At 44.7% G+C, this 26772-nt stretch overlaps 2 protein-coding genes across 3 annotated transcripts; one reads left to right on the top strand and one right to left on the bottom strand.

Moving 5' to 3' along the window:
* Positions 1–5232: 5232 nt before the first annotated feature.
* LOC310679336 (alpha-1,6-mannosyl-glycoprotein 4-beta-N-acetylglucosaminyltransferase-like) lies at positions 5233–17165 on the top strand. Its single transcript, XM_083444510.1, has 3 exons — positions 5233–5367; positions 9554–9701; positions 13535–17165. The coding sequence occupies exons 1-3, from the start codon at positions 5266–5268 to the stop codon at positions 14677–14679; spliced, it is 1395 nt and encodes a 464-aa protein (XP_083300636.1). The 5' UTR covers positions 5233–5265; the 3' UTR covers positions 14680–17165.
* Positions 17166–17906: 741 nt separating this feature from the next.
* TIMM17A (translocase of inner mitochondrial membrane 17A) lies at positions 17907–26232 on the bottom strand. 2 transcript variants are annotated; one of them, XM_083444632.1, is made up of 6 exons: positions 26085–26232; positions 23819–23918; positions 23334–23397; positions 21691–21819; positions 21129–21239; positions 17907–19061 (listed from the first exon to the last, which is right to left on the bottom strand). In XM_083444632.1, exons 1-6 carry the CDS (start codon positions 26108–26110, stop codon positions 18991–18993), a joined length of 501 nt encoding a protein of 166 aa, XP_083300758.1. In that variant the 5' UTR covers positions 26111–26232; the 3' UTR covers positions 17907–18990. The 2 variants fall into 2 exon arrangements, with proteins under 2 accessions (XP_083300758.1, XP_083300759.1); XM_083444633.1 differs by having other exon boundaries at positions 23819–25007; positions 25381–26108.
* Positions 26233–26772: the final 540 nt, after the last annotated feature.

The following is a 26772-nucleotide window of genomic DNA, read 5'->3' as shown; positions in this document are numbered from 1 at the left end:
TGGGCCTGGAAACTAAGCCAGTGCAGTTGGACCAGGATCAGTGAAATATGCTCAAACCGTCTTATTCCAGTGAGCAACTTGGCTGCTGAATTCTGCACCAGCTGAAGTTTTTGAACCATCTTTAGAGGCAGCCCTACATATAACGCATCACAGTTATCTAACTTTGAGGTTTCCAGATAAGACAGAGGCTCTGTTAGTGGGTGGTTCCCTAGACCGCATGGCTGGGAGGTTGCCTGCTCTTGATGGGGTTACACTCCCTCTGAAGGAGTAGCATGGAGGTGCCACTAGATCCATTGCTGTCACTTGAGGTTCAAGTAGCTTTGCTGGCATGGGGTGCCTTCCATCAGCTTCAGCTAGTGGTCCAGCTGTGCCCCCATCTGGACAGGGATAGCCTGTTGTCTACACTCTTGTAACCTCTGTGTTAGATTATTGCAATGTGTTTTACTTGGGGCTACCTCTGAAGTTGGTTCAGAACTGGGCGTAGCCAGGATTTATGGGGGGGGGGGAGAACCAAGCTATCTGCAACTCTATTGGTCAGTTAGTAAAGTATTTATTGATTGATTTGATTTTAGAAGGAAGCTTCCTCCTTGTTACCAGAAAAATCCGAGGGCTCCCTTGGACAAAAAGTAAAGACACCAACCAGAGTAAATTGGAGCAAATCAGCAGCCTGTAGGCTTGGCCTTTATTGTACTGTTGCAGCAGGGTGTTCCCCTCACTCGCAGGAGAGAGGAAAGACCCAGAACAATGGTGTGCAAAAAACTTTTATAAAAACTTTTGAAATTCCCCTCCTCTAGGTCAAGCCCACCCCCAGAAATATCATGCATACATTACAGAAAGGAGGGGTTGAGGGAGGAGTTGTGGTGGTAACCTGAGTGTCCTGTCACCTGGCTGGTTCCTCCTTTCTCCCCTCCCCATGAGTACTTTCCAGGTGACAAAGGGGAGATTGCAGTTTCCTGCCCCCTGAGGGGAAATCCAATCACTGTTCTTTTGTTATAGTCCGTGTTGAATCCACTCCTGTATGCAGTCTGTAGTGTAGTTGATGGCCTTCTGTCTAGGACCATCAGGGTTGGCATAGCAACTGGGCAGGGCTCCTGTGGATGTGCTGCTATGCTCAAGGGATTATGGTGGCCTGTATATCAAACCTTCCCCATTTTGTAGTCCTTCCTTCATGGAGTAAAATAAAAGTGGAACAGTGCAAATCTGATGTATGGTTGATTTTCTATGAATTTATAACAGAAGTGTAGCGTATGTAGTGTGTGAGTGTGAGTGTGTGTGAAGTCTGTACAAACTGAATGATGGGGGGGGGGCGTTCCTGCTACACTCCTCCCCCCCCCCAACTACGCCCATGGTTCAAAAACTTCACCTGGTGCAGAATTCAGTGGCCAGCTTGCTCACTAGGGCAAGACAATCCTGGTCTGACTGCACTGGCTGCTAATCAGTCTCCCAGCCCAATTCAAAGTGCTGATTTTGGCCTAGTAAAGGTAAAGGTACCCCTGACAGTTAAGTCCAGTCGCGAATGACTCTGGGGTTGCGGCACTCATCTCGCTTTACAGGCTGAGGGAGCCGGCATTTGTGGCATGTGGCCATCATGACTGACCTATGAAGCTTTAAATGGCTCAGGACTGCAATATCTCAAGGATTGCCTCTCCCCGTATGAATTTTTCTTTATCCACTTTCTTCATGTCACACATAATTTTATAATATTATATCCTGTCATCTCTTTCTCGCCCTTTATATAAAGGTCCCAAATGCTGCAACCTTTGCTCCACTTTGGGATTTTTTTTCTACTGGAAATTGGGGGCACAGGTGATCAGTGTCTTTTCATCTTTTCCCTGGAAGAATCTGTCAGTGGTTCAAAAATATGGCTTGAGAGCTATCTGTGTACATTTAAAGCACATCCTCCCTCCCTGGGAGTCCTAGGAAATGTAGCTTACCCCTCACAAAGTTACAAGTCCCAGCATCCTTAACAAGCTACATGTCCCAGAATTATTGGGTGTGTGCACACTTTAAATGTATGGTGTTTACACAGACCTAGTTTGTAACCCATGTTCCTCAATACCTGCTGAATAGGTATGGACAATGCACCTAACAAAATTCCCAGAGATCTGATCGCTCAGCTCAGATCTCACTACCTCATTGCCTTTGGAGTTTTGATAGCTCTTTAAGTGACCTGCAAGCTGCATGTTGCAGAAGGGACCATCTCTCCATTCCTGTTGCAATAACTCGCCCACAAGGCAAACCATTCCTATCCTACAGTTATGTCTTCCAAATGTCGATTTTGTCCATATTTATGGAGGATGGAATTTTATGCCCACTCACCTGGGAATAAGGACACTTTCAGACAGTTGCTATTTTCTGTTGGGATTCAACTGCAAATCCACGCTGCACAATTGATGTTGAGCCTGCTTTCCCCACCCACCCAGAATCAGACTTTTTGCAAACAGGGAAGCAATGCACAAGGAAGTGTAGGACAGCACTTGCTTGCCACAACGTGCTTGTTTAATATCCCTGCAAATGAATCAGAATGAGTGCTCAATAAACTGGATTGGCCAGAATCTCACACAATTCGGTGGGGCTTACTTCTTCTGAGTAGGTATGCGTAAGATCGTGTTCTTCTAAGTACACAAGTGCAGGCTGCAGATGTTTATCCTGCTCTGGGTTTCAGTGTCTTGAGAGTTGCTTCCTCCAATTCTTTCTCTATTTGCTTTCCTTTCTTCAAGGTACAACAAAGGCCTTACTGACTGGCTCTGCCTTGGGCCAATGGGGAAGCCACACATCTGTTCACTGATTTGTCATGGATAGTCTCTGCTGAAACTGCCGGGAAGTGGTTAAGCAATAAATGCTAAGTGGAAAGAGCATTAGCTGTGCTGACTCCGTAGTATAAATAATATATGGAGAGAGCTCTATAGGTGTATAATGTTTCTGAGACAAACATTTCCTTTCTCCGCAGGCATTTCCCCTCGTATTATCTGCCTAAGACTAGGGCAAAGAGCCACCTGATGAGGAGAAGACAGCAAATGTTGAGAGAATCTTGAAAACACCTGGGTCCTTGCCAGCTGCCAGTGGAAAGGATGGTTGTGGAAGTCTGGTTGCATCACTCGGCTCTTGGAAGACCATTCTGAATCCTGTGCTTTGCTGGAAAGCACTTGTCCCTCCCTTGGCTAGTATGATGCCTTTCTCTATGGCCAGCCTATCTGGGAGACTTTGAAGACTGGGGTCCTTCGCAAGTCATCACTTCTCAATGGAGCATGACTTTCAGGTTCCTTCTTTTCCTGCTGTCACTTCCAGGCACCTGCTCAGCCACACCCATGAAAGGAACCCACTGGATGAAGAAATAGAGAGGTGCACTCTGCCCTGCTGGGACGGGACAAAGGTCTGTGATTGGGAAAAGGTAGGCTTAGTAGTGCTTGGGTGGTGCTAGTTTGCATCTCATTTTGGTGCTAAATGGAAACACTGAAGTCTGATTGCCAAATGCACTGAGCAGGAAGTGGCTGGGTAAGAGCAGCACTGATTTTGCTTTTGGGCTGGGAGATCATATTAAAGAAAGGAGAGCTTGCCTTGTGTGGCTGTTGGCTGCACAGGGAATAGTACTGTGGGCAGATGTGCAGCCCAGTCCTGTGCTTTTTTTACTTTGAAGCAGAGTCGTTGAATTCAGTGGGACTTCCTCCCAACTTGAAAGGGGGTGTAGAGTTACAATCTTAAACCTCTCTAGCATCACTTTAAAAGGTGAGGTGCAGATATTAGGCCAATCAGAATTAACTGATATTTTTTGATGTTTTATGATGTTTTGATGTTTTATGGCTGTTTTATTAGTATTTTGTTGATATTATGCTGATATTTTGTATTCTGCCTTGTTACATATTTGTTATGTAACAAATATTTATAAATGTGCAGATTATTAATTTATAGAAAAAATAAAATAAATGAACATATTCTACCACATACTTTGTTTGTGGTCTAACCTATTTTGCTTTCATTCCCTTCTGTTTATTTTCTTTACAGGGGGTTTCCCAGTGTCAGCCACATACTAGTTCAAGGTAGATATTTATAAAGAGAGTTGGGTAAAAGAACCTTAAACTTATGTTGTTTCAGGGTTACTATATATGGCAATGTGAAATTCTGCATTTTATCTAATCCATCCACTGCAGTTATTAAGCTTGCAGATGATATCACCATAATGGGTCTAATTACAGGTAGAGATGAATCAGCGTATAGGGAAGAGGTTCAAAAAGTCTCCACATGGTGCCTAGAGAACAACTTGCACCTAAATATCAGCAAGACAAAGGAGATGGTGTTGGACTTTTGGAGGAAGAGAGAGGAACTAGCCTGTTGTATATCAGGGTTGTGTGTGTGGAGAGAGTCTCTTCCTTTAAATTCCTGGGAGTTTACCTTAGTGAAGACCTCACTTGGAAAATCAATACATCCCAGGTGGTTAGGAAGGCCCAACAGAGACTCCATTTCCTCAGGGTCTTGCAAAAGAACAATGTCAAACAAAAATTGATGATCTCCTTCTACCGGGCCACAATAGAAAGTGTCCTTTCATACTGTATAACAATGTGGTATGCTGGTTTGACAGCCACGGACAGAAAGGGTGGTGAATACAGCACATGCATCATGGGTTGTCCTCAGGGTTCACTAGATGAACTCATCGTGGGAGACCGCTGCCTCAGGAGAGCAAGGAAAATTCTTAGAGACAACTCACACCCTGCCCAGCACTTCTTAAATCTCCTACCTTTGGGCAGGAGATACAGAAGTATAGTCAGCCGCACCAACAGGTTAAAGAGCTGTTGGGCTGCTGAATGGAAATAATAATAATAATAATAATAATAATAATAATAATAATAATAAATTTTATACCCCGCCCTCCCCAGTCAAGACCGGGCTCAGGGCAGCTAACAACCAATAATAAAAACAAGTTGATTAAAATACAATTTTAAAAAGATTTTAAAAATAAATAAAATAAAATAAAAATAGTGGTGTAATTGACTTCTGACAAGCACACAGAGCGTAAACAACACTGAGTGTATTGGAGGGGGGTTGTTTAATTTCACTGCACACAGATGGTGTAGTGACAATAAAGGTTTATTATTATTATTATTATTATTATTATTATTATTATTAATTAGAATAAAATAAAAGAACACAGATCTCAGCCTTTCTACTCAGATCTTCATTACCGCCCCCCAGGTAACAGCGTGAGGACCCAGGGCCTGTGGAGTTGCCAGCCTTTGGGAAGGAGCCCTCATATCCAGGGTTCCAGTTGCCATGCGGTTCTTCTTAAGGCGTTCACTTGCAGCAGCTATTTCCCTGCTTGTGTTCCTGCTCCTCGTAAGTCTGTCTCCTTGGACCCAAGAGGATTCTGAGACGGTGAGTATAGCATAAACCACATGTTCTGGGCAGAATAAAAGGAAACTGATACCCAACAGGCCTTGCTACTCCCATCCTGTTGTTCTTCTGTTTGGCTAGAAGCCAGGGATTCTGTCGAGACATTTCTGCAAAATATTTTCAGGGAATATAGGGACCTGACTCCCCACCCCCACCCCTGTCTCTTTATGCAGGGGGGTGGGGATCCAGATTCTTACATTTAACTGGTGACACCTCCTTCATTGGGGAGAGGGGGTCAAAGGTAGCTGTGGACACAGCTACTGAGGCAGAAAAGCCAAAAGGTGCTTCATTGGGGATAAACAATTGTAATAACTGATGGGATTGAAAATGTTAAGCCTTTGTAATGGTACCCTGAAATCAGATGTAAGGTCTTCTTCCTCTTTTCCTCAGAAGCGGGTCTTGCACCCACTCTCTCTCTCGATAGCAGGAACATGGATTGAAAGTGACAGGCATCAAATCCCCATATATATCTTGGGTTCTGATTCCTCATTATAATCCTTCCAAGTGATTCCTACAAAAATACATTGTGGTGAATCCCCACCCCCTAAGAAACTCTTGTTCGGGCCTGCTTAGACTTCTTGGGACAGCGGAAGGGTTTGAAAGGTAGAAGGGACTCCTACATCCACCTGGGTTATGTAGCTCTAGAGGGCTCAGGTTGCAGCGGATGGGCAGTGGGGGAAAGGCAGGCTGCCAACCCTAAACTTCACATTGTATTGCTAAATAGCAGTGGGTGGAGTGTGACTGGCTCTAAAGACTAGGAAAGGCAAAAGGTGTCATTTCCTTCTTTTCTCCCTCCTGAAACATGCCAACATATTGCAGGGAAGGCTTGTACCCAACAACCTCTCCTCCAGCATTCTTTCTCAACTGCAAGCAGCTCGAACAAACCATTCCCTCTTGTTGGGTTGAAATAAACGACAGACGAGTGACAAGTGTCATACAGGAGGCATCTCTCGAGCATGTCTCAGAGAGTCCCTTTTATTGAATATTACAGCATTGCCACGTATGTGCTTGTTGCTGATTGGTTAACACAAAGACAAAGCAAGGGTTGCATATAGGCATTAATCATCAATAGATTAAAGGGCTGGGAAAGGAACACGGAGTTAGACAGGTATGAAAACTTCCTTATTAAACTATCACTAAATGATTGATATACTCCTTATTAAACTAAGTGATTGATATAGTAAAACTTAAAAGGCATAACCATCACATTCCTAGATGTGGCCAACCATGCATTAAGAACAGGAACAGGTCAGGATACAATGTTTCATGAACTTAATATGAACTGAACATTCCAAGGTGGGTGAGCACGGAATGCTTCAGCTCAGAACGGTTTGTCAAACTCATGTGCAGAAGCAAAACTTCCCATCACCCTCTGCTACCCATTTTCTTCCCTACTCCTCTGAAAATTAACACCCAACATTATTATGTGTGTTGACTTCCCTTGGTGATTTATGTCATTGATAGGCACACATAATCAGCTGTTCATTACAGATAATGGAGAAACCCGGGGTTTTCATGTAGCTGTGGCTAGGAAGCAAGTATGCTTACACACAACAACAACAGCAACAACAACAGGAGTTTATGCTGGCTGCATACACACCATACATTTAAGGCAGGTCCCTCTCTGCAATTCTATGATTCTGCAATCTTATCATTCTGCATTCCTTGTGAGTGCCTTGAGTATGAAGCCCATTTTCCACCTTGGACCTGGGGGCGGGCCCCATACTCACTACCACAGCTTATAAGGCTCCAAGGAGGCCTCAGGGTGGGGGGTGGGATGGATGTTTAGTCGGGTGTGGGAATTTGTTTAATTTTGGTGTGTTTGTATCTTTTACTGTTTTTGGTTTTTATTGTTTTGTTGTTGTTGTTGTTGTATAGGTTTTAATTTGATTTTAAGGGGAGGGGTCAGGGCTGCCTGGGAGTGGGTCCCAGCCAACAAAATGGCTGGGGCAGGTTCCACAGGGGGGGAAGCACTGGGACAACCGATCTCAGTGATCACGGGTAGGAGGAGGAGTTACGCTAAGACCAGACCACGTCATTACCGAGGAGGCAGGTTTAGTCGTTGTTTGAGGACTATCCCTGCCTCCAGGTCTGGTCTTGACCGGACGGTTACTGGAATCAGCAAGGGATACCCACACAACCTGAAGGTGCTGCTGTGCAATGCCAGGTCAATGATCCATAAAACCATTGTGATCCATGACTTGATCGTGGATGGAGGACTTGACCTGGCATGTGTAACAGAGACTTGGTTGGATGAAGCAGATGGGCCTGTCCTTGCCGCTGCTTGTCCACCAGGTTTCTCTTACGCACAGCAACCCAGGCCTTGTGGGCGGGGAGGGGGGGTTGCAGTGATTTTTAGGAAGTCATTAGTTTGCACCAGGTGTCCTATTGGGAAGATCCAGTTCTCTGAGTGCATGTTCTGAAGGTTGGGCAATAGGGGCAGTACAGGATTCCTTTTGGTATACCGACCTCCCTGCTGCACCAAAGATTCCCTGCCCGAGCTGCTTCAGGTTATGGCGGATGTTCTCCTGAAGATACCTAGTTTGGTTGTCCTAGGAGATTTTAACATCCATGCTGACATGACCTTACAAGAGGCTGCTAGGGACTTCGTGGAAAGCATGGCCTCCATGGGGCTGTCCTGAATAAGTCTGGCCCAACTCATAGCTGCGGACATGCCTTAGACCTGGTGTTCACCTCTATGGATGTTGGTGATCTGACATGAAGTAAAAGCGAAACTAAAGAAGTGCCATGGTTAGATCACTTCCTGGTGCAACTGAACTTCTCCACTACCCTTCCTCTCTGCAGGGAGGTGGGACCAATTCGGATGGTCCGCCCCCGCCACTTAATGGATCCAAATGGTTTCCAGAGAGTGGTAGGGGATGTTTTATCCCTTGCTGATGGCCTTGCAGCTGATTCCCTGGTGGCCCGCTGGAATGTGGAGTTAACCAGGGCTATTGACTGTTTGGCTCCGAAGCGCCCTCTCCAATTGCATGGAGCCTGGACAGCCTCATGGTTTGCCATGAATCTGAGGGCAATGAAACAATCGCTGAGACGGCTAGAGCACCAGTGGCTGATAACTCATTCTGAATCTGACCAGAAGGTCCTGTGTGAGTGTCTGGAGGTGGTTGGAGGATGGATGGCAGCTAGCAGATTGAGGTTGAATCCTGACAAGATAGAAATACTGTTTTGGGGGGACAGGAGGCAGGCAGGTGTGGAGGACTCCCTGGTCCTAAATGGGGTAACTGTGCCCCTGAAGGACCAGGTGCGCAGCCTGGGAGTCATTCTGGACTCACACCTGTCCATGGAGGCGCAGGTCAATTCTGTGTCCAGGGCAGCTGTTTACCAGCTCCATCTGGTACACAGGCTGAGACCCTATCTGCCCATGGACTGTCTCACCAGAGTGGTGCATGCTTGGACTACTGCAATGTGCTCTATGTGGGGCTACCTTTGAAGGTGACCCGGAAATTACAACTAATCCAGAATGTGACAGCTAGGCTGGTGACTGGGTGCAGCTGCTGAGACCACATAACTCCAGTCTTGAAAAACCTACATTGGCTCCCAGTACATTTCCAAGCACAAATCAAAGTGTTGGTGCTGACCTTTAAAGCCCTAAATGGCCTCAGTTCAGTATACCTGAAGGAGCGTCTCCACCCCCATCGTTCTACCTGGACACTGAGGTCCAGTGCCGAGGGCCTTCTGGCAGTTCCCTCACTGCGAGAAGCCAAGTTACAGGGAACCAGGTAGAGGGCCTTCTCGGTAGTGGCACCTGCCCTGTGAAACGCCCTCCCACCAGACGTCAAAGAGAACAACGATCAGATTTTTAGAAGACATCCGAAGGCAGCCCTGTTTAGGGAAGCTTAATATTTTGTTGGATACTGCCCAGAGTGGCTGGAGAAGCCCAGCCAGAAGGGCAGGGTATAAATAAATTATTATTATTATTATTATTATTATTATTATTATTATTAGCCATCCCCTTTCTGCTTCCAAACTGATAGGCACTCAGCTACCCCCTATTTTGAGCAGTGATGGCGGTAACGTTGGGAGTTGCCAAGAACCTACTTTGCTTGTTGTCCCCATATCTAGAGATGCAGAGCCCATTGTGTTGGCCCACAGATGTGCTCTGGAACATATACTTTCTTCTAAGTGTTGTTGTCCTGTTTTTCCACAGAGGGAAGTACGACAGTGGGCCCAGGATGTGGGGCTACAGCAATTGGACACTGACTGGAACCAACGTAGCCTCCAAAAGCTAGGGAATGCCACCAACTTCCCAAACATCTCTTATCGCTATCTTGCTGGCATCCCCCCACCCCAGAAAAGTGAGTACGGCACACCTCCCAAAAGGCAGATCAAAATTAGAAGGTGCACAGGAGGCAATGGGTCCATTTTAGAAGTCCATGTTTGCATAGAAGAAATTTGCATTTCAGGCTGTCGCAAGAGAATGTGGACTGTGCACGTACAGATCTGTCACATCAGCACCATGCATTTTATGTATTCTTGTACCACTTTGACAGTCATGGCTCTCACCCAAAGAATCCTGGGAATTGCAGGCCTTTGTGGTCAGTGCCCTTAACAGACTACAGCTCCCAGGAGTCTTTGGAGGAAGTCATGACAACTAAAATGCTATAAGAGTGCTTTAAATTTATGGTGCGGGTGTGATCAGAGAGAACTGGGAATGTGAGATGCCTTTGTGGGCTTACTACTAGGATCTCATCTTTTGCTAAGCGCAGACTTCTGCAGTAGAACCATGTTTCTGCCTTTAATTCTAGGGCAAGGGTCAGCAAACTTTTTCAGCAGGGGGCTGGCCCACTGTCCCTCAGACCTTGTGGGGGGCCAGACTATATTTTGGAAAAAAAATATGAACGAATTCCTATGCCCAACAAATAACCCAGAGATGCATTTTAAATAAAAGTACACATTCTACTCACGTAAAAACACACTGATTCCCGGACAGTCTGCAGGTCGGATTTAGAAGGTGATTAGGCCTTAGTTTGCCTTTGTTGCTGTTTAGTCGTTTAGTCGTGTCCGACTCTTCGTGACCCCATGGACCAGAGCACGCCAGGCACTCCTGTCTTCCACTGCCTCCTGCAGTTTGGTCAGACTCATGTTCTTAGCTTCGATAACACTGTCCAACCATCTCGTCCTCTGCCGCCCCCTTCTCCTTGTGCCCTCCATCTTTCCCAACATCAGGGTCTTTTCCAGGGAGTCTTCTCTTCTCATGAGGTGGCCAAAGTATTGGAGCCTCAGCTTCAGGATCTGTCCTTCCAGTGAGCACTCAGGGCTGATCTCCTTCAGAATGGATAGGTTTGATCTTCTTGCAGTCCATGGGATTCTCTAGAGTCTCCTCCAGCACCATAATTCAAAAGCATCAATTCTCCGGCGATCAGCCTTCTTTATGGTCCAGCTCTCACTTCCATACATCACTACTGGGAAAACCATAGCTTTAACTATACGGACCTTTGTCAGCAAGGTGATGTCTCTGCTTTTTAAGATGCTGTCCAGGTTTGTCATTGCTTTTCTCTCAAGAAGCAGGTGTCTTTTAATTTCGTGACTGCTGTCACCATCTGCAGTGATCATGGAACCCAAGAAAGTAAAATCTCTCACTGCCTCCATTTCTTCTCCTTCTATTTGCCAGGAGGTGATGGGAACAGTAGCCATGCTCTTCGTTTTTTTGATGTTGAGCTTCAGACCATATTTTGCACTCTCCTCTTTCACCCTCATTAAAAGGTTCTTTAATTCCTCCTCACTTTCTGCCATCAAGGCTGTAAATCTGAGACAGAAGAGAGCCCCTTGTGGCTGCTTCCTTCTTTACCTGGACGGGTAAAAGTTGGGTTTTCTGTCCATTTCTGGCCTTACACTGCCACCCAGTGGGGAAATAGAGCTGGAGGCTTACAGTGTACAGGAACGCATAGCTTTCCTCCACTATTGTGCTTGCTATCAGGGAAAGAAGGAAAGGGGCAACTGCCCCTTCTGTCCATTTGCTCATTATCTGTACCTCCAAGGCAACAGGTGAGGATGTGGTTGATGCATCTCATAAGAACAGAAGGCAAGCCTGCTGGATCAGGCCTGTTCCCATCTAGAACATCATCCTGTTCTCACAGTGGCTGACCTGTGGGAAACCTGTAAATTGAACATGGGTGTATCAGCACTCTGCCCACCTGCAATTCACAGCAACTGGTATTCAGAGGCATAGTGGCTCAGACAATGGAAAATCTTCCTTTCCATCCCAAAAACATGTTTTGCTCACTTGCCTTCCTTGTCCACTGTACCCAGGAGGCCACTGGGTTCCTATAGTACCACAGATGTGGGGAAAGAAATGGAGGGAGAGGCAGTGGAAAGGGGTATGAGGCACTGCAGCTATATCCTCTCCCACTGCCTCGGTGTGGGAGGATCTCGGACTTGCAATGCACCAAAAGTAGTCAGGTGTGCATGGGCACAAAAAACACCACCTTCATGTCCGCTTTGTGTGCACACACATTCAAGGCAACCTATGCTCTGCATAGATGCAGATGGTCCCTCACCTACCTTCTCAGAAAATGGAAATGATAGCAGAACAAGCCTAGGCTATCCTCTCAGCCTTATGCTCACCTGCGCTTTGCTGTCATTTGGGGGTGATTTTTCCTATGTTTTCTGATTTGATGCTGAAACAGGTACAGAAACATTCATGCTGCTGTACCACAGGTAAAATTCACAGGGTTGTTTTTTTTAAGAGAGCGAAGGAGCATATATATCACATTCTTTTCACTTTTGCTCAGATTGCCCAGATCTTCCAGGCAACCTGGTTTCAAAACTTGTAATTGTCATGTTTCCTAAAACATTCTGATTTTTAAAATCCCATTGGCACTCAACAATGTCGTTGTGAACCCAAGCCACAGACCCCGAGCTAGAGGAAAGCCTATTGGGGTTTGTGAGAAGCAGGAGTTCCAAGAAGAGTCTTAACCACCAGACTGCAGAGTTCTGACACTTTATTGAAGATAAGTATAGGCTTACAGCAAAGCAGCCTGCTGGTTCCCCTTGCCCTGGCTCAAAGCCTTCTGTGGGATGGACTCTACAGCAAGGAGAAAGCTTGTCCGCACCCAAGCAAAGCTATATACAGTATTTATACAGCAGGGCAGTCTGTGTCAGCCACCTGACCAAGTTGCAGAAAGCCAATACTCAAAACATGATAGGTAGTTCTTCTTCTGGGCTCTGTGCCCAACATCCCAGTTCCCACTGATAAGGGTACCATCAAAGCAAATCAATTAGGATATCAAAGCAAGCATGTGTAAACATATATGAGCTCATAGCCATAGCAACTACCAATTAATTGTAGGCCTATCTTGAGTGCCAAGATGATGCAAGCACAGCTTCCAAAGCAGTTCACCTTTATTACAACACAACCATTTTATGGGTCAAAAGTGCACACTATCACTTTATTGCTGCTAGTGAATAGGACTTGTGCAACAAACTTGTCTATGTTAGCCAGGTCCTATCTAAATTTGAAATTCTGAAATTAACAGAGGAATCTATCTCCAGGTGAGTTACATAAAAGCCAGTTGAAGATGTAGAGCACAAAGGTTTTGAACTGGGCTGATCCTTTCATACACAAAGATGGTCATTTGTTGGCCTAACCCAGGCGCATGTTGAGTGGGCAGAGTTTGAAATCCAAACTCATAAAGCTAACAGGATGGGGAAAATTATCCCCACAGACATGCAACCCTTTAATGGTCGAGTTTATTTTTAATATACTAAGCTGACATTGAATTCTTCATATATTCCAAGTCCGTTTTGTCAACTTCAGCAAAAAATTATGGTCAGAAATGTCCTGAGATGACATTTTAGCAGAAATTGAATAACTCTGCGTCAAACAGTAACAACACTGTGCTTAGCCTTTTCTATTCTGCAACTCTAAACAGTTTTGCTAAATGTTGCTCTGACATTAGCTAGAGATTTTCCAGAATAAAATCCTGGATTCACAAATGCATGCTTTGAAAGAAGCCTACTTCAGTGAAAAAGCACTTTCATTTGTCTGTCTTGAATTTACTGCCAGCCACTTTGATTTAGCGATGTTCTTGCGGATTTGTGTAGATGCAAGGAACTGTATGCCTGTTCTAATCTGCTGCCAGCCTGTCTTGCATTCATGAGGTGTCTCCCCTTTGGCTCCTGATTTCAGAGTTTCTGACTGTGGGGCTGTGTTCTGTCAAGCGGAAGCGAGATAACTACCTTCTGGAAACCCTGCAGTCTATCTTTCAACAATCAACGCATGAAGAGCTGAGAGAGATGGTGGTGGTGGTCCACTTAGCTGATTCAGACCAGGAGTGGAATTCTCAAGCACTGGAGAAAATTGCCAAGAGGTTTGCTCCGCAAGTCTTGCTGGGCCGCCTGCTGGTCATCCATGCTCCTTCTGAATACTACCCTCCCTTGGAAGGCCTGAAACGGAATTTCAATGATGCCGAAGACCGTGTGCGATTCAGATCGAAGCAGAATGTGGATTACGCCTACCTCATGAACTTTGCAGCCAACCTCTCCACCTACTTTCTCATGATTGAGGATGACGTCCGTTGTTCCAAGTCCTTCTCCACGGCCATCAGGAAGTCTGTGGCATCTCGGGAAGGCTCCCCCTGGGTCACCCTGGAGTTCTCCAAGCTTGGCTACATTGGCAAGCTTTACCACTCCAGCGACCTGCCGCGTCTTGCTCAGTTCCTCCTGCTCTTTTACCAAGAGATGCCCTGTGACTGGCTTTTTGTGCATTTCCGCCTCCTTCTTACCCAGAAGGACGCGATCCGTTTCAAGCCATCCCTATTCCAGCACATTGGCCACTACTCTTCCTTCCAGGGCACAGTAAACAAGCTGAAGGATGAAGACTTTGAAGAGGACCTCTCCACACACCCTGACAACCCCCCTGCAGATATGATTACAGATATTAAGACATTTGAGAATTACCTTCCCAGTAAGGCTTACAGCAACATGGAAGACTACTTCTGGGGCAAGGACCCCTCTGCTGGGAATTCATTCACAATTGTTTTTAAGAAAGCTACCCAAATCTTCCGCATCCAGATCCTCACAGGCTCCAAACAGCGCCCAGGAGACTATCTCCGGGCGGGGATTGTGGAGTTGGGCACCCAGAAGGGCCGGGGTGGCTTGCGCTGTACTAGCTACACCCCAATTGGACACTTTGAGCATGGAAGCTTTGACAAGCAAGGCCTGGAGGGCAGGACTGCCTCTGCCCCCGAGTGTGTGCGCATAACAGTGACCACGACTCAGAGTGAATGGCTGATCATAAGCAGCATAAGCATCTGGACGAAGGCTGGTCCCTGAACTGGAGGACAATGTTAGTTCAAGCGCTCTCATGACAATCTTGTGATACTAAGGGTGGTAGACTGGTGGGGTTTTAATTTAGGCGAAGCCAGTAATTAAACATCCTACACCAAATCTGTAATTCAACAGAGGGAAGGTTAGCCTCCAAGCACAAAGAAGCACTTGGAACACAGGATGGAACAGAGATTTTTTTGCCTTATGAACTTAGATGTTCAGGTGGCTATCAACATGATGGACAGTACTAGAGCTAGAGAACTGGTGGACGGTGTCCTTCCTCCACTCTTTTGCCTCCCTAATGCATAGATGTGATTGCAAAATCACAGCTCACTTCCTTCCCAGGGAGAGTAGCTATGGGTGGCAGTAAGCCAAGGAAAGTCCTGTGAAGTGGTTTCTCTATTTCATCCTCCAGTTATGTTAACATTTCTATGTGCGGCTACACACTTTTTAAAAAATGGAATGTCAATGGGATCATGAATATGAAGATGGACACAAGCTAGGCCAATCTGGTGACACAGAGAACTTAAGGAGAGAATAGCACTCTTTGGGTGCAGTTGAAAATGCTGCATTATTGGTGAATGCAAAGATTTGTAACTACCATAGCAGCTTATTATGACCAAGAATGCAAACTCTGATGATGATGATGAGAATAATCATCATCATCATCATCATCATCATAATTTATTACTTATACCCAACCCATCTGACTGGGTTGCTGCAGCCATGCTGGGTGGCTTCCTATAGAATATAAAAAACATAATGAAACATCAAGCATCAAAAACTTCCTGAAACAGATGTTACCTTCAGATGTCTTCTGAAAGTCATGTAGTTGTTTATCTCTTTGACATCTGATGGGAGGGCGCTCCGCAGGGTGGATGTCACTACCGAGAAAGCCCTCTGCCTGGTTCCCTGTAACCTCACTTCTCTCAGTGAGTGGGAAAACGCTTATGGAGATGGCAGTATTGAGTCAGTAGCTCATGTGCTTCTAGCTTGCACTCTTCATGAAGATTTTAGGAGTGAGGTTCCTACTATCCATACCAGGTCACTCAACCATTGCTATTGTGTCCGTCCTTCTAGCAGATCAAGACAATCAGGTGACAGCAAAAACTGCCAGGTTTTTACCTGGGGCAATCAGAATAAGATCTATTATTTGGTTATTAACATAAACTTCCAGAACGTATTTTGTATAGTTAAGTTTTTACCTCTATCTTCAGGACATTGCCTTTTACTTTATTTCTACGGCTACTGGCTGATGCAAATAAAGATTATTCTGATTCTGATTCTGGCATCTGATACAATGTACTAGGGTAAAAAATGTAGCACAGCGACCCCATAAATGACAGTGCAACAAGACAGTAGCAGTGAGTGGTATCGTACTTCTCATCAAAATGACTTGAAGCACATTTTTGCAAAAATTCTGTCTCTAAAGATGTTTCCCCTAAACAGCCATGTTTGTTCACCTGTGTTATCCTTGCTGCATTTGAGATTTCCCATTATTTAGCCAGATAGGCTCTATTGTTCAGTGGGGTAACTAGATTTAACTTTTTTACTTTTATCATATTGTCTGCCTTTTAATTCATCTGCTCAACTAGTGCTCAAAATGCAGTCCTGAACTAAGCCACTACCAGTTTTGATCAACATGGAATAGTATGCCAATGTACCTTAAATCTATGTCATTGTACTGTAAATCTGAGAAACCCCTTCCCACAAAGGACATATGGCACTTCAGTCTCGTATATCTAAAAAAACTCTTGGTGACCAGGAGACTTTCCTTTGGAAGAACATATGTTAATGGCACAGAAAGACTGCTAGATTTTTAGAATGCATGGGACGTGAAACAAAATGGAGTGTTCCTGCTCAATGCCAACCAGCCAATCCTGCCCTATTCTAGGGCGCTCCATTCCATCCCCCCTTCCAGATTTCCATTCCCATTCCCCTCAAACATCACTCAGCATTGTGTGGCCTTTGGGCACCATTTTGGAACTCCCTGTACACAAAGTTGTACTTCTGCACACCCAAAACCTCCTGCTACCTCTCTTGGGCACGAATGGAACCACACCCAGTGATCTTTGCTATTTGTATCTATGATGGTTGAGCAGAGATCAACTCTGGAATGCAAAAGCCCATCCCTGGGCTAATGGAAGGTCTTTCTGTGTGAAGTAACAACTCAAACAGTTTCACAGAATCATAAAATTGTAGAGTTGGAAGGGACCAGGAGGGTCATGTGATTCAACCCCTGCAATGCAGGAATCTTTTGCCCAATGTGGGGCATGAACCCACAACTCTGACCTTAAGAGAATCATGCTCAACCAACTGAGCAAAACAAGGAGGCAGAGAATTCGCAAAGAACCTAAGAGTATTTTGGGGTGCAGTGTGCCTCTCTCTGAGGATCCGATGTGGGACAGTGGACTATGAATGCAGTGGTGCTTGTATCCATCTATGTTCTACCACGTCTATGTTTTTGTGAATAAACCAAATATTCAAAAATGCTGTAAGTATCCAGTGTTCCTTCAGGAGCTTACTCTCACTTAGGGAAGTTGTAATTGGGAGGTATAGTCCAATAATGTATTGAGGACATCATGTTGGCCATTAGTGCTCTAGGCCAAACTCGTGCTACCTGCTTCCATATCAGCCATCTTCTGTGGATTAGCCACGCTTTGTTCACTCACTTCTATGAGGCATTAGCATGACATTGTGCTCAAAAACATCCCTCTCCCTTGTTTTCCCTGTTCAGTTTTCTCCAGAGCTCATAAAAGCCAACATTTTCAACACTACGGAACAACTGCACGATTTTCTCAGGTGCAGGCAATCCATTGCGTAGCTATACTGTAGGTTTGGGGCTAGTTATGGGCCTATATGGATTGCTCTTGCCTGATCTGTGTCATCTCTCTAAAAATCCGCTCTTATCATTTTTACCATTCCCTTTCCAAAGACTAGTTTATCTGAAAGGCATGTAGACTTATCTGGGACTAGAGTATGACAATATTGCTTTGCCCCTCTTGCCATGCCAAAGGGCAGGCTGGTGAGTGAGATCCACACAAGGTTTCCTCCCAATGCTGGAGCCACAAAGTGTGTGTGTGGGGGGGGTGATGCCAATTCCCTCCCCAGCCCCCAAATTTGTATCTCTGCACTTGCTGAGAGCCAAAACAAACCTCTAATTGACTTGGCTTCTGAAGCCTTTCACCTTGTACGTTCAAGTTCTTCATTCACATAATTAGGTCAAAGACAAATGACATTTATAAATAACCACATTTAATGGAAAAGCACGGTCAGTAACAAGGAACACTGAACAATGCTGAATGTCTGGAATAGCAGGAGTATTTCAGCTTGTTCAATTTTCCACATTTATAGACACCTGCAAAAGTAATCATCATTGATCCAGTTAAGAAGACTGTGGATGTAATATATTATCAATTCATATCTGGATGTGGAAAGTCCATTTAAAGTGTTAAAGAGATATTCAGGCTGTGCAAGTGTTGAATACGTTTTGGGGGTAATAGATTTACTCTGAATACTTCTCTTGTTTGAGAAGTAGACCCTACAACGTGCAAATTACACCATAAAATGATCAACATTCCACTCTTACATTAATATGTGAATTACATACAAGATCTAATTGTAAAGGATGCAAAATGGCCATTCAAACTTGAGTGTCCTATAGCCGAGGACAACTCTGGAGAAAGCAAACTGAAGTCCTTAGGTACTCTGCAAAGAAATGGTAGAGTTTTTATGAACTATCTTCAGTAGTTCTGCTATGAATATATCCCTTTGAGTGCTTATGTTGGACCACTGTATTAAGAAAAATAATTACCACCTCTCACACCTGTCTGTGCATTAAAGATAGTAAGGAGGAGGAAGAAAATAAATACTCCCTATTCACTTCTGTCCCCAATTCCAATTGTATAGTATAAAATTGAAAGCAGACAGCCTCATTTGCCCTGATACTAGTCCACTCTTGTGGAAGACATCAGATCTTGGGCTAGGCAGCTCTGTTGCATTATGACTGTTCTTTTCCTTAAAATTGGCACCAGTGTGATAAATGCTACACTGTAAAGGCCACAGATTCCTTTCTTTCTATAATACATTGCTTGATCCTCTTACCACAAGGCTTAATTAGAGAGTTTTTCAAGCACCTCATAATCCACTTTGCAATAATAGAATCCTACTATTCATAATTATCTTTTAAATATTGTGAAAAGTACAGAAAACCAAGGTGCACACATCCAACGAAAAGTCTTCAAATAACGTTGCAATTTGCTCATTCATAAAGGATGACAATTTGTTGAACCGCACAAAACAGGAGGATACACAAAATCATTGATACTGCCTATAGTCCCCGAATGGAGAGGGCTGCAACTGAGATGGGTCTTCTGTAAACTGAGGGCCTGCATTTGAAACACAAAACAAACATTAAGTATTCAATGCTCTGCAGCATGTTAACAGTGGGTCTGTCTTCAGATCAAGCATTGATAATTCACTCTACAATTGTTTTAAGTACCTACTAGTAGACCAAACATAAACTGCAAACACAGACTGAGATTAATCTGTTTCATACCCAGTGCTGTGCAATAGGAGATTTTGAGTATGAAAAGGGGCATGGATTAGCTCCTCAGCACTGTAAAGTAACACTGGAGCTGATGGAAAGGAAGCCAGGCCATAGAGCCCACAAGGTATCTAGAGGATCTACGGCACAGGCTCTATGGCTGGAAACAGGAAGAAGGAAGATCAGACAGGGGCAGCAGGATCAAATATGAGTTTAGTGCAGCAATGAAGCAGAGGAAAACGACCCCTAAAACTTCTGAGTGGGAGGGTAAGCAAGCAGAAGATATTTTATGTTGAGCTTGGCTGCTGCACCAGCAGCAGCACGTATGGCAGTAATGGTAGCAATGGGGAACTGGCAGGCCACACAGCAGGAGGGGTACATACAACTTACTGGTTGCTCACATATGCCCTATCAGCTAATAGTAAGGATCCTGAAGGTGGGAATTACGGTCAGGAGGATATAGTGCAGGAGGTTAGTGGAGAAATAGTGCACTTTCAGCTACAAGCTGTATATTTCAGTGGGAAGTTAAATGCACATGGACATTTGCAAGTTGCCAAGGAAACATTCACAGTCCTGATTGTAGGAGTGCAAATATCCAGAGTGTGGGGTCAGGTGGGATTACTATGAGGAATTATAAAACATGCATCAAGCCATTGTGTCCACGATGAATGCGTTGTGTTGACTGGGTTTAATTCATTGACAAGAATTTCTGATCAAATCCCACAACCCTCTGCATCTCTGGCCATTTCCTCTACTGCCCATTTCTCTTTCTTGACAAGTCACGTACACAGCATACACAGCCCAGTTGCTTTGGCAGGCATGCATCCTGGGCTGTGAAAGATAGTGGGCAGCTTCTTTTGATGTAGCTTTTCTGATATGTTAATCTTATGATGTTAATCTTAGGGCCAGGAAACAGATCTCACCTGAAGGTGATAATGATCGCTGTCTTCCTGGCCATCCTTCTTATCATGTGTATTGCTTGTTTCTGACCTCAGGGGTTGCCAGATGGCACTCCTTTGTAGTTCTGTTCTTTATTTACCCCAGAAGTGCATGCTTAATTAGTGTTTGTAGTTTAACTTTGTCCCCACGTGGGATTTGTTGAAATGCTCAGAGGAAATCTGACTGGTTCTTACGAACACTCTGTAAAAAGCTCTTTTGTGAATAAAATGACCTGGGCCGGAGATTATTATACACACCCTTCCCAGAGTCTTGCTGGTTCAAGCCTCTCTATGTATTCTTATTAATCAGAGTTCAATCCTTCCTTTACTTTGAGAACGCCTCACTGATGAAGCAGGTAAGACTCAATGAAATCAACTGGACTACTCCTGGGTAAATCTGCATACTTGGACAATTTAGGCTATTCATACATATCTTTCCAAAGCATCTTTGCTGCTTTGGCTAAACAGATCCCATTACTGATTTTCATAGGCACTACACATGGCATTGTGGGCATCTTCCCATCAACTGTAAGCACAACCACTTATCCCACTGTATCCTCATGAAAGCCTAGGATAAAACCTGAAAAATTTTTCTTTCTGACCATTTCTGTTGATAACCCAAGCTTTAGTGTAAATCATTAAAAGTTTAACGGTGTGCATAAAGGCAACCACCTCACTGAGAATTAATCCATATATGGTTCAAGAACCATGGTTCTTAATAGTTGGTTTATATCAGTTTGCATTTCCCAATTCTGTGAAGATCTCAAGATATTAATCTTATGGATTAATCCGTAATTCATAAGAAAGCTCATCTTGTCACACTCCTGGTCTCCCAGATTCCTCAATATTATACCATCTTAATATCCATAACAAACCATTTGGTTTAAATTCAAGTGGCTAAACAGCGGAAAGTCTCAAGGAATCATGACTAACATCTTGTGTTGCATCCCAAGCTGTGGTAGGCATCTTACCATTTGGAAACTGCGTAGACGCAAACCTCGTTAATAGAATACCAGCTCCTTCAATTAAAGCCAGAAGAATTCCTCCCATAGCTGCAGACCCAACCATGGCAACTGGCCCATCTGAAAAGAGGTAGAATATGAAAAAGGTTGCTTTTAAAAATATTTTATAATGGTACAGCAGATTATTTCACAAAGACTATTGGAAATGTCAGCTATGTGTTATGTGCGCATCTTTGCTAGGAGAATAATTGAGCTAATACAGGAAAGAAATAGCAGTACGGATTGTTTACCAAATAAAAGGCATTCAATGATTCTATTCTTGAGTGAATTTACAACTCAATTTTTTCCCCTCTCAATGCTAAAATTGTCGAAGTTCCTATCTTAGCAATATTGATGCAATCATGTGTTCATTATAAATTCTTACTTTTATAAACAATACAACCCTTACCGCGGAAAGAATGGTCAAGCGCATATGTGCACATAAGACTGTCTAACATTTTTTTAAAGTGACATTAAAATATTTTCGATGAAATATTTCCAATAAACATTCACTCCAAACTGGTGTTCTTACTTCTTGCAGCTAATATAGCTCCGGTTAAGGCACCACTAGTGATGGAATTCCAAGGATCTTCTTTTCCTCTTGCTTTCACCATACTGCAGTCAATCATGGAGAAGAGACCACCCCACACAGCAAAGCTACCTATTTGAAGGGGAAAGATACCTGGGTTCAGAACTGGCGAAAACAGTACTTAACAGCAGTTTCCTTATTTGGGTTTCTGGATATTAGTTTCATGTTCCCAGCAAAGGAAATGGTTACTGTAGATATTCCACTTCAAGCCCACAACAGAAGCAAAGGCAAATTCATGACAAAATCTGCCAATAATTATTCAGGAAGCTGACAATACACAAATGTCTTCATAAGTATAATTCCTAAAAAGGTAAAGGACCCCTGACTGGGGTTGCGGCGCTCATCTCGCTTTACTGGCCGAGGGAGCCAACATTTGTCCATAGACATATAGCCAGCATGACTAAGCTGCTTCTGGCGAAACCAGAACAGAATACAGAAACACCGTTTACCTTCCCGTTGGAGTGGTAGCTATTTATCTACTTGCACTTTGATGTGCTTTCGAACTGCTAGGTTGGCAGGAGCAGGGACCGAACAACAGGAGCTCACCCCGTCGCGGGGATTCGAACTGCCAACCTTCTGACCGGCAAGCCCAAGGCTCAGTGGTTTACACCACAGCGCCTCCCGCGTCCCATAATTCCTATCACGTTAACTAAAACTCCCGAAATAACAATAAAGTCTCTCACTATCCAGATTCTCCTTTCCTAACAGACTCTATTCACTGCACTCTACAACTGAATCTACTGGCCGCCACCAGTCGTTTCTCATCAACAATTCAAAGCTCTGGAGCACTATATTCTGTGCAAGTCCTCAATCCACTCAGCAATATTAATAAAACACAATTAGTATGTTAAAAACCAGGCACTTCAAAACAAAATCAGTTGAAATAAGACAATTGTTTTATTTGGCTGCCTGCCCAGTGGCAGGAGAACAGGAGCAAATGCCTGATGTTGCCTGTGCTTGCACATTGCACTAAACCACAGTTTAGCATGACATGCATAAGTTACACTGAGAAGTTGATTTTTTAAAACAAACATGAGAAAAGGCACCCTGCTCACTTTCAGAAAAGCACCAAGTAGATATTTTGGTCAGGGCCACAATCCCGCACACATCCCTAAAATGTGTGCAGGTGCCACTGATTTCCATAGATTCTACGTACACTTACCTGTGCACATTAGATTCTTTCATTTTAAAATATGGAAGCATAACCCTGAATAAGTCTCATCTGCACTTTTCCAGACCGTGCAACAGTACATATTACTCAGTACCTCATAAAGTTGGAGAGAAAGCTATGTAAAGCCCAAGATAGGCTTACAGACCTAAAACTGGTATTGGATATGGGTTGTGTTAAAAAAAGGGGGGGGGAATGTTAAGAGGTAGCAGTGAGGGGAAACATAGAAAGCAGAAAACAACATTGTCCATAAGAAACCAGTTGTATAATTCAACACACGTGTTCTTGGAATAGAAATGTTTCATCATCCCATTCATTTAAGAACAATTATGTACTGAAGGGAAGGGAAGTGAGAACTGTTACCAATATCCCTTTAAAAACAGAACAGAAAAAGAGATTGTGTAAATAGTGCAATTACCTCCCAACTGTGGTGCTCTGGTTTTAATAGCTGTCAAACTACCCCGCAACCGATAATTTACACCCTGAAACAGATAAAAGAAAGAAATTGGAACAATTTCAATAGTTGAAGCTCTTCACATACTGAATTTAGGATGCATTTAGCCTGAAAACAACACACTTCATATTTTGTTTGCTGCAAGTTGCATGTTTTGTCAGTTATCTTGTTTCTGTATAGCACCTCACAGAAAAAAGGGATTTAAAAAAAACAAAAAAAGAACTGTTTTTATTTGCACATTGGTTTCATCTTCTGAGCTAAGCTCAAGAGGTTCTAAGCATCTAATTTTGTCTCTCATTGAAGGCCCTTCTATCCCTGATTCTGCCACGTCCTGAAATAGACCTTGATAGAGTTGTCTCCATTTTAAAAAAAATATGTGCATTAATTTTCACTGTCACTAAAAAAAATATCATCATAAACCTTACCCACAAGAAATCATTTCAACTCACCACTGGGGAATTTCTGAATCCTTTGACAGCTTGAAAGATGCCACCGCCGATGGCTCCCATTGTGAAAGCGCCACCGCAGTCGTCCACTATTCTCCAAGGGCTAAATGAAAGAACACATACATTAATGTGCTCAGTCTCGCAAACATCACATCATAGTAAAACAAACAAATGGATCACTTTATTATTTTATAACCTTATTCACTAAACCTAAAAAGATTATCTACCTAAAAGATTGTCTCACCTCTTACATATTCAAGAGATCACTGCACTCTGCAGGAGAGGCCCTACTGCAGATTACATCTCATCAAGGCATCTGTTCTGTATAATGTCATAATTGGCCATTTCGTGTGGCAGCACCCACCATTTACAATACTTTCCCATTACATATCAGGCAGGCGCTGTCTCTATTGTCTTTTTGGCACCTACTAAAGACTCTTCTTTTTCCACAATGCTTTTAAGTGGAGATCTCCGCCCCCCCCCCCGGGGGGTCTGGTATCTGTTTTAAACGTTGATGTTATTATTGCTAATTGCTTTGTTATGTTTCATAGGAAGTTATTCATAAATGGAAATAAATGAAGGACATATGGCATTGTAAAAGTATAACAACCATTTCCCATTAAGTATATACTCAAAATCTCTCCTCCGTTTTTTGCCATTGCAGAAAATTATTGGGTCTGGAACACTTAAGCTTTAAACTATACTTCAGAGGTCAACAACCAGTTTGGACTCATCTGTAAACTAGAGAAGCTGCTGTGAGCACCACACACAACGAAGCAGACACATGTATTATATTGGCTACAATTTCAGGACTATTTTTTTCCGAGAGGGGGAAACCTGTGGGTGCCAGGGAAGGTCTTTGAAGGTGATGTCTGTCTGCGCACCCTGTGTCTCTCCAATTCTCCATCCACTATGGTCCCCCCCCCCCCCATTCATTAACACAGGTCAGAACTGATGACTTGCAGAGGTTTCCCTTCTTACATTGCTCCAAGCACTTCAATTGTCCCCCTTCCACTCTCCCCTCCAATACTAGGCCAAAGGCTGCATGCTCCTCTTGAATGATTTACAAATGCAAGCCATCTCCCCACCCCAACCCATGTACAGTGGATCCAGCAACCTCATCCATAAAGTGCTGGCAAGGTGTGCACTGATCCCACTGTTCTGCAGCATTATATTTTTTGTTTGCATAGTCCTAAAGGTAAAGGTAAAGGTACCCCTGCCCATACGGGCCAGTCTTGACAGACTCTAGGGTTGTGCACTCATCTCACTCTATAGGCCGGGAGCCAGCGCTGTCCGCAGACACTTCCAGGTCACGTGGCCAGCGTGACAAGCTGCATCTGGCGAGCCAGCGCAGCACACGGAACACCGTTTACCTTCCCGCTGGTAAGCGGTCCCTATTTATCTACTTGCACCTGGGGGTGCTTTCGAACTGCTAGGTTGGCAGGCGCTGGGACCGAGCAATGGGAGCGCACCCCGCCGCGGGGATTCGAACCGCCGACCATGCGATCGACAAGTCGCTGAGGTTTAACCCACAGCGCCACCCGCGTCCCTTTGCATAGTCCTACAATGCTTTTAATCTTAGAAAGCAAAAGTATACACTCAGCATCTCTTAAACCAACCCGCTTTTAAGTGTAACCTGAGCCTGTGCCATGTTGCTGAAGAATACACATCATGCACTGGTGGTATCAGTCCAGCAATTTCCTACAAAGCCTCAGCAAATTGGAAGCAATATGGGTGAAGGACGCACGAGAAACTGGCCAGTATTGTCCCCATGGAGCTGCAAAGCACCTTCTCTTATAGCCAGTTATAGCCATGTAAATCCAAGTTGCCACATGGGAGATTAAAAGGGCACTCCGAGGAGCTTCCAGTTTAGCAAAAAGACGCCCTCCTTTCTGCAATTGCGTTCCGCCAAAGGACAAAATGGACCTGCCCATTTTGCCTGGGCACAGGGAGCTTCAGCCCATCCCGCGTCTCTGGGATCCTTTGGGATCGGGTACTTCATCCACCCGCAAAGGAGCTGGCCAACGCAGAAGCAAGGCGCTCCCCGCCGCCCCGGCCAAGAGAGGCTTCCCCAGCCCCTGCAACCGGTCAGGCGGCGGCGGCTGACCCACTCGCGGCTCCCCAAGGTCACTTGCCCGCCGCCGGTCCCGAAGAAAAGGAGGCTAAGCGGGTCTGCCAGTCCTGCCTGCTAAGGACCAACCCCGCCGCCCCTCCGTCCCGCTCTTCATCTCTCCCGGGAGAAGCGGGAGGCGGAAATGCGGCTCCTCACCAAGGCTCGCGCGCGTACTCCTCCATCTTGGCTCCCGGCTTCCGTACCTATCGTGCTCGCTCAGCCGGCTGCCGGCATGCGAGTCACGTGGGGGCCCGCGCCTCCGCTTCCCCGCGAGACTCCTCTGAGCACGACCATTGGTCGTCTGGCTTCCAGGAGCTGCGCCAATAGGAATGAGGAGAAGGGGGGAAAGAGAGCGACACACTGTAGAATGATACGTACTGTTAACATCTGGTGAAGGACGCGGGCGGGGGACGGGGACGGTCATGATTCTGTGGTGTCGTTCACGTTTGTGGTACACCCAGAGAGGAACTTTCTGTACTTTGCAAAGTGGGACACTAGTTCCATTTGAGAGCAAGAGTGCCATTTATGTCTGCGAAAGAGCGTGACTCTACATTTATATCTCTATGTTTACAAACGAGGAGCGCCTCCTGAAGAGACGGCAAAGTGGGGGCGACAGGCTAACACGGAGGCTATTTTGAAATTTCGCCATAGAACTAGAAATATGATAGATGTGTTCTTCCTTGGTTTCCAACTCGCTTTTCCAAAGCAAAAGACAGACGGTAGAGATGCTGCGGCGGAACAACTCTGAGTCAATGTTGGCAGTTTTTTATGGGGAGTTAAAGGAAATCAGCCCTGAGTGCTCACTGGAAGGACGGATCCTGAAGCTGAGGCTCCAATACTTCGG

The sequence above is a fragment of the Podarcis tiliguerta genome (assembly GCF_965153285.1).
Source record: "Podarcis tiliguerta genome assembly, chromosome: 6".
NCBI lineage: Eukaryota > Metazoa > Chordata > Lepidosauria > Squamata > Lacertidae > Podarcis > Podarcis tiliguerta.
Note: the sequence above shows the minus strand (reverse complement) of the source record. Positions and strands in the feature narration are given on the sequence as shown.

Excerpts from the sequence above, each read along its gene's own strand:
- LOC310679336 (XM_083444510.1), top strand. The coding sequence starts at position 5,266 with ATGCGGTTCTTCTTAAGGCGTTCACTTGCAGCAGCTATTTCCCTGCTT. Across the intron at positions 5,368-9,553 it reads CCCAAGAGGATTCTGAGACG|AGGGAAGTACGACAGTGGGC; the intron begins GTGAGTATAGCA and ends GTTTTTCCACAG. Across the intron at positions 9,702-13,534 it reads CATCCCCCCACCCCAGAAAA|AGTTTCTGACTGTGGGGCTG; the intron begins GTGAGTACGGCA and ends TCCTGATTTCAG.
- TIMM17A (XM_083444632.1), bottom strand. The coding sequence starts at position 26,110 with ATGGAGGAGTACGCGCGCGAGCCTTG. Across the intron at positions 21,240-21,690 it reads AGCTATATTAGCTGCAAGAA|ATGGGCCAGTTGCCATGGTT; the intron begins GTAAGAACACCA and ends ACCTCTTTTCAG. Across the intron at positions 19,062-21,128 it reads GTCTACGCAGTTTCCAAATG|GCCCTCAGTTTACAGAAGAC; the intron begins GTAAGATGCCTA and ends TTTCAAATGCAG.